The sequence below is a fragment of the Phyllostomus discolor genome, chromosome 4, assembly GCF_004126475.2.
Source record: "Phyllostomus discolor isolate MPI-MPIP mPhyDis1 chromosome 4, mPhyDis1.pri.v3, whole genome shotgun sequence".
Lineage (NCBI taxonomy): Eukaryota > Metazoa > Chordata > Mammalia > Chiroptera > Phyllostomidae > Phyllostomus > Phyllostomus discolor.
In genome coordinates, this window is record NC_040906.2 from 123505586 (window position 1) to 123520865 (window position 15280).

At 36.6% G+C, this 15280-nt stretch overlaps 1 protein-coding gene across 2 annotated transcripts in view; it reads right to left on the reverse strand.

The window, feature by feature from the left end:
* Positions 1–15280, reverse strand: part of PKHD1 (PKHD1 ciliary IPT domain containing fibrocystin/polyductin) — a 450921-nt gene that overhangs the window by 251192 nt on the left and 184449 nt on the right. For both annotated transcript variants that reach the window (XM_036024228.1, XM_028510816.2), the window contains 3 exons: positions 12619–12731; positions 11334–11439; positions 6581–6715 (listed from right to left, as the gene is read on the reverse strand). In XM_036024228.1, coding sequence (XP_035880121.1) covers positions 6581–6715; positions 11334–11439; positions 12619–12731 — 354 coding nt within the window. The remainder of the gene's footprint in view (positions 1–6580; positions 6716–11333; positions 11440–12618; positions 12732–15280) is intronic.

Consider the following 15280-nt stretch of genomic DNA (forward strand, 5'->3'; position numbering starts at 1 on the left):
AAATCTGGAAACCACTCAGATGTCCCTCACAAATGAGTGGATAAACAAACTGCAGCATATCCTTATAGTAGATTATTATCCAACAACCATAGGAATAAAATATTTTTTCTTACAATATGTTAGATAAATCCCTAAGGCATTTTGGAGTGAAAAGTGTCAGCATCAGAAAGGTTACACACTATCTGATTAAATATAAATGATTGTTGAAAAAGACACAGTGAGAATAGATCAGTGATCCCAGGGGTTGGTTTGAGAGGAGGGTGTGGCTACAAAGATGGAGCTCGAGGGAGTATCTGGGGGTTAAGGCAACTGTTTCTGTATCTTGATTGTGGTGGTGGTGGCTACTCACACCCATACACATGTTAAAAATAAGATACTGTACATTAAAAAGTCAGTTTTGCTATATGTTAACATAAAAATAAAAATTAAAAATATTTTAAAAAATTAAATTGCTTCCAGGATTTACCACAAAAGCTCTCCAACAAACTCCATTTAATCAACTTGTTAGTGCTTCACAGCCCCACTGTTAAACATGATTGTACATCTGAGGATCACCAGAAATTTCCAGGGACCTCCAACAGGAAGAACAAAAAAGAGAAATGAACAGAAGGAACCCAGTGGAGACAAAGCCAGTATAGGAATCAGAAGAAAACTTAAACTTTGTCATTAATAACCCCAGAGAAATAAGTTTATATCCATTAAACAAGAAAAAAAGAGCCTAAAAGGGGGGAGATTTTTCAGAAAGAGAAAGAGAACAAAAAACAAGAGAGCACTAGTAACAAATTCAACAGAAAAAAAAATTGACAAAATATCCTAGTAAATAGGATAAAAATACAGCCGGGAAATCAGAGAGGAAATTAAGATTAGAATAACAATTTAGGAGGCCCATTATTCAAATAATATAGTTTCCAAAAAAAAAGGAAAATAAAGAGAGAATTATAGAAATCTCAAAGAAATGGGACTGAAAGGTCTCACGCAGCACCTAGGCAGTGGTTAAAAAAAAAAGCTACACAAGATACATTGTACAGAAGCTGCAAACACCAGGGACAAGGACAACATCCTAAAATCTTCCAAAACAGGAAATTAAAAGGTTACATAGAAAAGACCTAAAATTAGAGGATCTTGAAACTATGCATCCTCAAGACTAGAAGCTAGAAGACAATGGAGCGCTGCCTTCAAAACATGAAGGCAAAGTGAAGTTAACCTGGTGTTCTATAACCAACAACCTACTAATAAGGGGGTCTCCATTTGTCGTTCAAAACCTTTACATTCCACAGACCTTCCACTCTGTTAAGAAAGTTACCGCAGGCTACACTCTAATAAATAAGGAATTAAATCAGAATGAAGGAAGATGTGGGAGGCAGGAGCAAGAGTTGCAATAATGGAGAGATATGAAGGATACCTCCAGGACACTGGTCAAGAGAAATACCAAGACATGTATTGTGAAACTCTTCACGCACATGCTAGTGCAAGTATAAACATTTGGGACTATTGTGTGGCATTATCCACTAAAGCCTAAGGGATAGCCTTTGACCCAGTAATTTTACAACTTTGCATATATTCAACAGGAGTGCATGTAAATAGAGAGACATATAGAAGAACATTCATAACATCATCATTTAAAATAACCCAAAATTGCAAATAATCAAACTTCTTTCAGTAGCAACATAGCTTTTTTAAAATGTGGTACAGTCATAAAGTAGAATGCTACACAACAATTGGAAAAATAAATTATTGTAAAATTTTTTAAAAATGAATGAATTTCATAAGCATAATGTTTGGCCAAAGGACTGAAGCACGAAAGACTTACATGTTCTCAAATTCCATTTATATAAAGTTCAAAAACAGATTTGAAATCAATCTATGTCTATAGAAGTCTGAATAATGTTTCCCTTCTGGCTGGGGTCTGGGGGTCGAGTTAAATGAGAGCAGGCATGAGGGGCTTTGGAGGACACAGTAATGCTTTACTTTTGACTGGGTTACTATGTACGTGGGTTTTGCCTTCTAAAAATCCATTAAGATCTTAGCTCATGATTTTGCACTTTTCTCCATAAATATTATATTTCCATAAAATATTTATTTCGAAAAGTGGGATAAATACTAGAGAAAAGTAATATACAAGATGGGAAGGTAAAGAAAAAGGTCAAAGGAGTTGAAGGTCTCCTGCATCATCACTCAGGTAAAGTTTAACAGTGCTGATGTAATTTAGACTTTAAGACAAGCAGGGTTGTTAAAAATTTAAATCCAATAATGAAAATAATCACACAGAATAAATAACTTTAAAATGAGTAAATATACTACTCAATGCAAGACAAATGAAGTTTGGAAAGTAGAAAAAAAAGAAACAAGAAAAACCTAATTGCAAAGTGAAGGCACAAAATGAGGTGGTAGAAATAAATGCAAATATATGAGAGACATCAGCGTGCGGATGGTAATTGAAACCACTAGAGAAAATGAGATTTCTCCCAGGGAGAACAAGTATATTGAAAAGGGAAGGAGCCCTACAACAGAATTTAGAGAAACAAAAAAATGAAAGGCCTAAATTGAGAAAGACAAATCCACCAGTGAAAATGGAAAGGAACTCGTAGAGAAATAGTAGAAAAAATAAACCAATCCCATCAGCATCTGTCTCAATACGATATTTTAAAAAGTAGTATCATCTGCTCAAATTAATTAGAATAACAACAAAAAGGCAAGCATCCCACCAATACTTCTAAAAGTAGGGTGAGCATAATTTATACCCAAAGCAGGACATTGCTGAGAGTGTGAAGGGGTGCTCATCAGATGAATGCTAGGACAACCGGTTTAAACAAACTGCACAGCCAACCTGGGGATGTGTAGTACAGTAATGGGAGAGTGCATCTCTTTGCCTGGTATATTAAAGCCGTCCTCACTGGAAACTGTTCTGCCCATCTCTATGTAAAGGTAATGTTTGGTTGTGAGAATACCAAACATTTAGATAAATATGCTTAGTTACGGGGGAAAAAATCCTTTCCAATAATAAGGTCTTCCAGAAACTAGTGTTTTTTTAGGATATGACTAACTCATAATTGTGTGCCACCAATTAGATGTGGATGGCAGGTCTAAGAAGGATAGGCAAAATTGTCTGAAAATTTTAATTCCTAAAGGTATGATAGGCATGAAAGATACAGAGGCTAAGATCAGCTCCACAACCACAGAGGTCAGGTATCTTTTTTGTTAAACAACTGACCCAAGATTTTTTTCTATTATTTTTTATATCCTCACCTGAGGATATGTTCATTGATTTTAGAGAGAGAAGAAGGGGGAGATAGAGAGAAAGAGAGACCTTGATGTGAAGGGAAAATACTGATTGGTTACCTTCCATAGGTGCCCCGACCCGGGATCAAACCTGCAACCTAGGTATGTGCCCTGACTGGGAATCAAATCCACTTTTTGGTGTACGTGATGACACTCCAACCCACTGAGCAACCTGGCCAGGGCCTGACACAGTTTCTTATGACAACAAAAATGTTCCCAAATAAATCTAAGCAATACTATGTCAAATAAAGATTCAGAGATATTTTTCTTGTTTGTTTTTAACCTCGGGACTCTGTAGAACCTTTATTGTGTTAATGTGTGACATAAATTCAAGGGAACGAGAGGTGTGATGAATAATATGTCTTAAATGTAATTAACCTAGGAATTTTCCTTTTCCTGGACCCTCTCTTGGGACTAGCCTTCCATGGAAAACAGTTCAGGAAATAATGAAGTAGATACTAATAAATGCTTATTGCTGAAGCTATTTTCTATGTAACTGAAAGAGTATTTGACTGGGAGTATTTATCCAGGAGGTCCCACCTGCACACTACTAGATTTGAGGCTATCATTTGACTTCCTAAAGCCTCCATTTCTTCACCTGTAAATTCCGGAGTTCTAACTATAACTAAATTAACTCTTGGGTAATATTTAACTCTAAAATGACATGGTTTTATTATTTGGGTGCCTAATCATGATCTAGATCTCCCCTAGAACATGCTGTCTGACATTTTGCATCCAGGGACTTGTGTCCTACACCTACGTTCTAAGAGATGAAGAGGCGCTCAGTGGCATTGCATTCCTGGCGAATCACATCCCAGGGATGTGATTATTTTTTATCTCATGATAACTGCCCTTTGGTCAAAATTTATGTCTCAATTTATGCCACTCTTCCATTAATTATGATATCTATTTAGCATCATTTAAGATGTTGTGACATTAATTTACCAAGACAGTTACTCAGCTTGATGGGCATTTTGTTTTCAGCATTTCCTCTAAGGTTATTTTGGAGAAATTTAAGGGCATTGGATCTATAGCATCACAGGATTTAAATCTGTGTCCCACCCTCTCCTGGAAAACTATGAAGCCTAAAAAGAAGAATCATCTCTTGAGGGGGTAATCCTTTCAGAGAAAAGGAAAAACTGGCAGGTATTTCCTTCCTGAAAAGGATGGTTCAAAAGAGATTCAACTAAGTAAGTATGGGAATTAAATGTAGGAAAATGTAGCTTAGTAACAGAAGGATTTTTATAATCTTAATATTTATATCTAGGTTTATGAAATAATCTTCAAGGGAAGTACAAAAATCAATAATTATTTAAATATGAATTGGCTAAAGCATTCAGGAACAAACTACAGAGAATGCTCTTTCCTTGGTTCTGAGAAGAACCATCTCTGATTATTGTGACAATGTGTTACTAATAGGTATGCACCTCTTTAAAAGACAAGAACTGAGAGAACCCATTATAGGTCTGATGCCTGCTGACACTAATGGTAACCATAGGCTTCTCTGGAGAACGGTACTTCTCTTTTGGGAGGTCCTCTGCCTCATCTACATTCTGGTAACCTGACCTTGCAGTGGCAGAGAAGTCATGTATAGCCTGATGTTGATCATGAAGAAACAAATCCCACAGTTAAAAAAAGTGACAACAGGCCAAAATGGAGTCACTTTTGCTTGGCCAAAACGCCAAACCAAAACTTAGTAACTAACTTAACTGCAGTTTCAGCCTCTCCCAGGAGTGGAATGTTAAACATTAATATGAAATTTCTTTTTTTTTTTTTAAGTATGCACATGATTTATTCTGCTTTCCTAGGCCATGATGTATTTTGTATGAATATAATTGTTGAATTTTTTAGTGGTTAAGTGTTCTTTTTTTTTTTTTAAAGATTTTATATGTTTATTTTTATTTTTTTATTTTATTTTTTTTAATTTTAATCATTGTTCAAGTACAGTTTTCTCCCCCCTACTCCCATTCCAGCCAACCCACCCAACCCTCCTCCCTTCCCCCCCATTACCCCCCACCCCTAGTTTTTGTCCATGTGTCCTCCAAATTTGTTCCTGTAAACCCTACCCATTCCCCCCTGAAATTCCCTCTTCTCTCCCCTCTGGTCACTGTCAGACTATCACCTATTTCAGTGTCTTTGGTTATATTTTACTAGTTTTGTTTTGTTTTGTTGTTTGTAAACAAAACAAATATGAAATTTCTTGATCAATGATCAATGCTAGTGTGATAGGACATACTGAGCAGTGGCCATTCTCAGATAGCAGTTATCTCAAGGCTGCACGCTAACCCCTGCATTCTGCTTCTGTAAAACAGCTTCCTACCAGCAACTGCACTCCTCCCCACTCCTCCTTCCACCTTTGCAGCAAGAATATAAGAAAGCCCCCCACCCCCACCCCGTCTCCCCACCCAGCTCAGAGCCTAGAATTTGGAATCTGCCTCCTCTGGGTCCGCATCCGTGAATAAAACTCCACTTTGCAAACCCCGAAGCCGTTTGAGTAGTCTTTTCGGTAACACGTGTAGGGTAAAAGCTGTATGATAAAACTCCTGTCCTTCCTTGTCCCATCCCTCCCTCCCACCCCAAAGACGACCTGGCCTAAAAATAATCCTTTCTTTTCTTTTGCTAAGAACTCCCCTGCCACACCCTAAAAGCCTTCTGTTTTGTACAATCCTTTGGAGCTTTAGGTGGGATGCTTCCTAGTTCATGAAGCTCTTCACAAAGCCAATTACATTTTCTAATTCATTTGGTTGAATTTTGTTTTTTAACACCACACTTAAGGACATATTAAGGAATCACATAAGAAATCATAGTGTACTATAGCAAATAATATAAATGTATATTACTTATTTTTTTTCAGGAGGGACACCCTAAACAGAGTAAGAACCCTATAAATAAAATGTTGATGTAGAAATTCAGCAAACAACAATGCAGAGAGACAATATGGAATCACGCTGTTCTATAATTATTGTGAGGTTAGAGTAAACTAACCTAAAATTACTAGGTGCATTATTGAATTGGTATGGATAATAATGCTAAATTGCAACCAAATAAGAATTCTGCAAGCTACTCATAATTTTTATAATTTATATTGACTTATAACATTGAACCTTTGGATATATTTAAATTTTGTTTTAAATATCACCACCTTTACAAATAAAAAGCTCCTCAAACTTTTACCAGTTAAATACAAGATTCACTGAAGCATGCTATTAAAATTACATAAACTGGATCACAAGGGAGTCCATCATATATGATTTTACTTTAATGGACAGCCTAAAACAACCACACTAAGGTATTTACTTACCTCATGGGCAAAATGACCAAGTAATAAGCTGTCAGTAACTAAAGTATTTGCATCACTTTCCAAGATGTCAATTCCAAAATCTCTACATGAATAAACCTGGAAGTTTTTTAGGTGAAGATTGCTACTTCTAAAAATCTATAAAAAGAAAAAAAACACAGCATATGTTATAGCAAAGGTCTGCAGATTGGCTTTTCTTGCAGACTTCCTGTAACTTCTTTAATTATTGACTAAGTATAAATAAGCATGCTAGACCATATTCAAGCAGCTTTTGCCCATCAATATCTGTGCAGACATCTCAAAGTTGCCATAAGGTCAGTACTAACTAGTCCCCTTTGGTAACATCTCCTCTGTACTTTTCATTTCTCCTCATAATAACTGACACATTAAAAAGGTCAATGTGAATTTTTCACATAGCTAAAATAAACTTGCTGTTTACAAATCACACAAGATCAATGGAGGAAAACCATAGCATTCAAGAACTCCAGGATTTAACATTTTCCTCAGCATCATATATATTAACTAATATTTTCAGAAAATTACAAATGTGAAATAAGTAATTGAGCATGACTGCAGACTAAAAATACATTATGTGAACATATATTTATGACAGTTTGTGTTAGCAGTCCCAAACAGGGATCAAGTATTAACAAAATTAGCTTAATAGAATTGAAAGAATTCCATTAATTTGGGGACAGAATCCTTTATTTTCACCTAGCACTGATATTAACTAACCAGATGACCTCATAAAAGACATCTTATGTCTTCTTTGGCCTCAGTTCAAACATCTTTAAAGCCAGGGTGGAAATCAGGACTAGCAATTAATCTAACACAGTCATTCCTTGTTCATTAAATAGCGTCATGGTTCCCCTCACATCTTAATGTGAAAGTTTCCTATGAATTAAAGCCAAGGTAGCCTTGATATACCATGGTATCATGCTTCTACCTGTCAATCAGTCATTGTGCCTGAATTTTCAAGAATTAAATAGCTTGCATTTCCCATTTTGTATGCACCATAGCTTTTATAAAATGGTAGACTTTCGAAGACACAAGGCTTATTTAAACAAATAGGTATGATCTTGACAAGAACTGTTACCCAATTACAGGCATCTCAAATTATGGCAAATATACTCATATTCAAACAGCTAACATCTAATTTCTGAAGGAAACCAACACACAGCAGCATAAAGCCCCTATCTGTGGCATACATACAGCTTTCATAATGTGTTCTTATGTCTCTCTCCCCTTCTAAAGAAAATCCCTGCCTTTATGAGACCTGGTGAGGAGAGGGCATTTTCCTCAACTTTTATTAACATACATACAGAAGGGTCAGATGGCCTGAGTTGAAATCCAGCAATTCTGAGCTGTGTGACATGAGCAAGCATTTTAGTCCTAACCCAGAGTTTTCTTCTGTACAGAAGGAGAATAATGATGATGTTCCTCCAAAGGTTAAGATGATTGGATGAAAAATATACAAAAAATACTAGCTATCAATATCAAATAGATATAAATTTATATTTACTCACAATAGAAATTTTACCTGCTAGAATATTCTGTTTAAATATCTATATAAGAAGCCCCAGTGGCCTAATGGATAAGGCACTGGCCTCCTAAATATCTATATATATGACAGGTATGTCTAACGACAAGAATGTAGTCAGATATATTTAATAATAAAAGTTTATGGAATTTAAACACAATGTGCTTTTTACAATGCAGAAGGCCATTCTCAATGCTACAATTTCCAGAGACATATGATCAACATCGCTCTATCACCACAGAATCCTGTATGCTAACAACGCTGATAGCAACAGCTGTTATTATGCACGCACGGAGAATCAGGCATGCTCCTAGGCACTTTACATACAGGCACTTATTTAACTCCTCAGGCAAACTTATCATTTAGGTACTATTACTATTTCCACTTTATGAGTGAGATAGAAAGACACAGGACTTGCCTAAGGCTACACAGATAGGAATATGGAATATTTGAAAGCTTACATGGCTATATACAGAAGAGGGTATTTTTTTAAAAACAGATTTATTGAGATATACATAACATACAATTCACCTATTTACTTAAAGTTTACAATTGAAAGGATTTAGTATATTCACAGATATGTGCAACCATCACCACAGTCAATTTTAGAACATCTTCACTTCAAGAAGAAACACTGTATCCTTTAGCCTAAGCAACAGTTAATCTCCTTTCTGTCTCTATGAACTTTCCTATTCTGGTCTTTCATATGACCAGAACCATATCAGGTGTGGTTATTGTGACCATCTTCTTTTACTTGTATAATGTTTTTAAAGTTCATCTATGTTGCAGCATATACTTCATTCATTTTATGGCTGAATGATATTCCATTGTCTTGATACACCACACTATATTTATCCATTTGAACATTGGTGGATATTTGGGTTGTTTCTACTTTTGGCTGTTATGAATAATGTTGCTATAAATATTTGTGTGTACATTTCTGTGAGTATATATGTTTTTATTTCTCTAAGAGAAAGAAAACATATACCACATGGTATCTTTATGTTTACTCACTTGAGGAACTACCAGACTGTTTTTCTGAAATATCAAGGCCATTTAAATTCCCATGAGCAGTATATGAGAATTCCAATTTCTCTACATCTTTACCAACACTTATTATCATTTTGATTCTAGCAATAGGGGCTATGAAGGAGTCACATGTCACTGTGGTTTTGATTTGCCTCTCTCTACTAACTAATTATGTTGAAAATATTTTCATGTGCTTATTGGTGATTTGTGCATCTGTGGAGTAATGTCTATTCAGAACTTTTGATCATTTTTAATTGGATTATTTATCTTTTTATTTCTTAGTTTTAAGAGTTCTCTATATACTTGTATTCTCTATATAAGCCCTTTTCATATATGATTTTATAGATGTTGTCTCCTATTCTGTAGGTTTTCAGTTCTTGATGAAATCTTTTGAAACACTGCAATTTTTAATTTTGAAAAAGTTAAACTTAACTATTTTTCTTTGGTTGCTTGTTCTTTTGGTGTCATATCCAAGGATCCTTTGCTTAATCCAAGATCATAAAAAATTATCCCTTTGTTTTCTTTTAAGAATTTTATAATTTTTGTTCCAATGTTCAGGTTTCTGAAGCATTTTGAGTCACTTTTTGTAAATTGTGTGAGGTAAGAATCCAGTTTCATTTCTTTCCATGTGGCTCTCTAGTTATTCCAGCATCACTATTATTTCCCCCATTGAATGTTCTCAGTATCCTTGTCAAGAATCAGTTGACCATAGATGTATGGGTTTATTTCTGGACTCAATTCTATTCCATTGACTGATATTTCTATCTCTGTTTCCATACCACACTATCTTGATTATTATTGCCTTATAGTACATTTTGAAATAAGGAAGTATAAATCCCCTTACTTTGTTCTTTTTTTTTTTTTCAGGTTGTTCTGGGAGAAGTTACTCTTCAAATTCCCTGCTATTATGTTAGTGACTCACCTTTACTTTCCTCATAAAAGTGAAGTTCTAAAAGCATTCTCATTATCTGGACTTTTGAGTGCACAAAAGTTTAATCTTTAAGGATTTTTTTTTCATGAATTTAGTGCTTCTGGTTGGAGAACTTGAGAAACTGACTTTAATCACCATCTTTTAATATTTTTGTTTTACTAGGTTATTTCCTGTAGAACAAGATTATCAATACAGAGTTTAAGTCTCTGCAAGGCATGAATTCTCCTCTGCATAGGAGGTCACTCAGCAAATGTTTCCACTAGATTCTCACCCCTATATTTATGGTGCTTATGGGAAACAAAGCACACTGTGAAATTAAATGGGAACAAAATACTAACTACAATTGGCAATCCTCCACTTAGCTACCCTAATTATATGTTTTGGGGCTTTCTTCATCTACAATCGTCTTCCTCTTGTTTGATATATAAAATAAATGTCTAGCTTTCTTATTATGACTTAGTTTTATGTTTTTATTCTGTTTCCTGAATGCCCTGTAAACATATTTTTCATTTATGTATGTATCTTAGACTCCAGATTTCTAAGTGGCAGAGACAAAGTGTATGTAATTTTCTCTGCAGCACCAACTAGTGACCTGGATAATTTTTATATGTTGCTGTTGACGGTGGACATGAAAAGCTTCTCTGTAAGAAATCATTGTGATAATGAAAAGTAAATGATTGAACATGAACTTTTCTCCTTTTCAAACAAAATAGAATTAAATTTGGTTCATTGATAGAGTAAGAATGGCACCTGGAGCTGGAATTTTTGAGTTCCAATGATGAACAGCACTTTTTCTTATGATTGAAGCATGTATTAGTCAAGATATTAGGGTTTCAAATGCACAACATTTGGAGTCTGGAGTCTGTATCTGGTTGTGCCACTAACTACGTGACCTTTAGCAAATTCCTTTGCTTTCTGACCTTTAAATTTTTTTTATCTCTAAATGGGCATGGTATGGGAAGAATGGATGACCTCTAAGATCCCTCCTGGTTGTAAATCTCTATAATTCGGTTGTTCTCTATCAGAGCTGCTTAAAAGTCACCATAAAGGAAGTGAGCTAACCCTGGCTTAGTAACTAGGAACTTGCTCATTCAACAACTATTCCACACACACCTGTGGTGCTGTTGGCTCCTTAAAACTACAATGATGCACAAGGCTCCTCTCAGCAGCAAATCATCTCCCTTTAAATAGCAATGTATGATATGCCACCATGAGAAAGCAACTGTTTTAATAAAGAAAAAACTAAAGAAACTTACCTGTGCACCACCTGCACTTCCCCAGACTGTGAAGTTTTGGAACAGGGTGGGGCCAGTGTCATTGTCCCAGGGTGGCTGAAATTTAGGGTATACGAAGAGACCACACCTAGAAAATGAAACAAAGAGTGAAATTTAGTCCATTTCTGTTTAAAACATCCCACTTTTTTCTAATGAGAAAATATTAAAGAAAAAGTAATGAGTGAGGGAGAATGAAGAGGAGACTGTGACCCTGCTCCCTGACTGTCACCGCCCGTTCCTCAGCCTGTCTTCTCTGTTACCCTCTGTGAACTGCTCCTGGATCTCAAGATGCGGACTGCCATGATCCCATTCATTGTATCAGCCCTTCTCTAGGTTCACCCCCTTCCCAAGAGTCTGGACACCTTTCCTTAGCCCTTCAGAATATGAGCCCTAGCACTGTATCAGTCCCCTTCCAGATTCGCCTCTGGCTAGGAAAGTGGATGCTAACATCTGTAATCTCTCCAAGTTCACGACACATGTACTAATTCTAGCCTCAGCTGGCACTTCAACATGGCAAATCCATTATTCTTAATCCTTATCACTCTTCATTGTCGCAGTATTTCTCTATTATCATAATTATTTATAGCTATCAATTATTGAGTTCCTACAGTATTCCAAGTGTTCTCTTAGGTACATTACGTAAGCTCTAATTTTCACATCCAACCTTCAATGTATACACATTCCCATTTTACAAATAAAGGATCTGACTCTAAAATAAATAAATAGCAATTCAGTGGGAGTCAAGTCAGGATTTGAATCAGGACCTGACTGACTGAAGTTTGTATTTTTCCCTGTGCTTCTCAAATTCCCTACTTCACCTTTGTTCTCTGTGAGTCTCTTAGCAGAGGACACCACCCTCTACATAACAAAGAGTCTGAGCAGTCCCTTCTCACCTCACAGTGTGCAAGCGATGAGGAAAGAGCCTCTCCTCCAAGGCTGTATCTCCACTCAGGTCCTGAGCCCAGGCTCCTGAGCCTCCCAGGGGCTCTGCATTTCTGGTTGCTTTGGATCTCTTAGAAGTTTAATTGCTCTCTCTCCATTGAATTCTCCTCTGGCCACAAAAAGGGCATTTTGTCTTGCTACCCTCTTATGTGACTTCCCTCTGCCTTTCCCTCACCACCAAATTTTTATGATCCAAAATCATGACACAAATGCATCATCAAATCTCACGTGCTGTCAAATTATACCTTCTGTGTGTGTTACAATTTAAAAAATGTTAAACCATAAGCCTTATACCGAACATGTACATTAATTTCCCTAAAGTTACCTTGTACAAGAATGTGCAATATTCCCAGTGAAGGAGAAAAGTAGAGCTTGTGAAGTTTGGTTGGTCACAAGATGAAAAAAGTAGCCAAAACCAGCAGCACACACCCTGTTTCCCTAGAGAAATTAAGGCAAGTTAAATAATATTTACAATAAGGTTACTGAAAAGAAAGACTCATATATGTGCTCATCCTCCTTTTTCATTCACTTCTTGTTAAGGTGTATTGACACTTTATGGACTCATTTACTCTTTTACCCACCCATCCCCCACCCTGCCCCAGGAATCAAAGATGCTCTCATTCCTCTTCCTCCAGGCAGCTCAACTACACTATAATTTACCCACTTCAGTAGCCAGCCTCTCAGGTAAAAGTGTCATTGTAAAAGTCCACAGTGAAAACTTTATTTGCATCATCGAATCCAACCTCTTTGGTGTATGCAAGCGCACACAGTGCCAAAGGGATTCCTTAAAGCCTAGTCCACACAGTGTTCTCTCTGATCCTTTGTACAAATCAATGATTTGGCTATGGGCTGAAAGCCAGTGGTTATGCCAGCAAATTCCTTAGTTCTGAGAGACAGTGGCTGAGTTCAAATACATATTTTTGTTCTGATTAGATCATTGAAGTCACCTTAATGTTTCTTTATAGGATTTACTACCTAAATATCTAAATAATATCTTTTATATCTTCATATAAACCTAAATCCTGCATTAGGCCATATGAGTTTTGGGCTTTAATTCTGATCAAAGTAAACACAATGAGATATTCTTTATAAATTCAATAAAGTACCTGCAATATATTCATCACTATGAAATATAACTTAAGACAGTGTTAAAAACTGTCAAAAGAGTCTAATATTGAACACAAAGGTATTCTGCTCGGCCTACCCACTGTTTACAAGATTATTAATTTTGCTTTGATCATTTAAAAATCAACACAGTTGATATAAAAATTCAGACTTTCTGTTTTTTAGAAATACTGAGCCTAAATACCTATGAGATGTCCATGGGTCAGCTGAAGCTAAAAAGATTCTGCCTTCTTAGATTATGCATAATTTTGCCATTGTCCCCACCCTTCCTGCTTCCCTTATTTAGGGCACTGGCCTCAGTCCCTGCAGGCATTTGAATTTGCAACCTCTTAACACCAGACAGTAAAGTAAATAACACTTTGGCTGCTCTGTGTTTTGTTTTGTTTTGTTTTTATTTTTTTATTGTTGTTTAAATATACTTGTCCCCATGTCTCCACTTTCCCCCACCACTTTCCCGCATCCGACCCACCCCCACCTGCCACCCTCAATCCTACCCCTCTTTGGCTTTGTCCCCGTGTTCTCTATACATGTTCCTTGATGACACTTCCCCTTTTTCCCTGTTATTCCCCCTCCCCTCTCCTCTGGTTACTGTTAGTTTGTTCTTTATTTCCATGTCTCTGGTTATATTTTGCTTGCTTGTTTTGCTGATTAGGTTCCACTTATAGATGAGATCATACAGCATTTGTCTTTCACTGACTGGCTTATTTCATTTCGCATAATGCTCTCCAGATCCATCCATGCTGTTGCCAAGGGTAGGAGCTCCTTCTTTCTTTCTGCTGTGTAGTATTCCATTGTGTAAATGTACCATAGTTTTTTGATCCACTCATTTACTGATCAGCACTTGGTCAGCTCTGCATTTCTCAGTGTGAGGAATGAAAGGCCAATAGATCGAGCTGGACTGCTGTTTGCATCTGTCTTCTTTCAGCCTCAAAGGCAGTCTGAGGCCTTGATACCTATGCCTATCTAGAGAATAGAAGTCAAGGAGTAGGCCATTTTGCCTACCTCATGCCTAAGCCTTGTGCTACAGGGATAAAGGGAGCCCCAGTGAATTCTGCATGGTTCATGCCTTATCACCTGGGGTTTTCCATGGCTTGCCCAGTATGAGAAAAGGAACATCAGAGTGTTTTCTCTGGGAGTAACTCAGTCTTCCCAGAGTATGCACTATGGGACTGGGACAGCTCACCCTAAACATCGGCAGGAGGGCACAGAAAAGAGAATGGGGAGCAGGGAGAATTTGACACTGAACAACCCAAAAAGGCAGTAAGTACTTTTCTAAAACACAATATTTTAGTGCTCTATACATGGCATAGTAGAACTATTCTGTGAGCATCTTCTAGGACTGTTTCTTCAAGTTCAGCATGCACTCAGGGTAGGGTTGCCAGATTTAGAAAAAAATCACAGGAGCCCGGTCAAATTTAACTCACAATTTAAAAATAAAAGTAAAAATTAAAAAAAATTAAAAACCACACCCTGGCTGGCATAGCTCAGTGGATTGAGTGTGGGCTGTGAACCAAAGTGTCGCAGGTTCAATTCCCAGTCAGGGTACATGCCTGGGTTGCAGGCCATGACCCCCAGCAACCGCACATTGATGTTTCTCCCTCTCTCTCTTTCTCCCTCCCTTCCCTCTCTAAAAATAAATAAATAAAATCTTTTAAAAAAATTTAAAGCCCTAATTTTTTTAAGTATATGTTCCAAATATCACATATAATATTTGGAATATACTTATATTAGACATTATTAATTATATAGACAAAATTTAAATTTAGCCAATCATGGTGAATTTTGTTTGGCAAGCCTAACATGGGTGTATAAAATACAGATTTCTAGGTCTACCACAGATAGTCAGATTTAGTGTGTTGGGA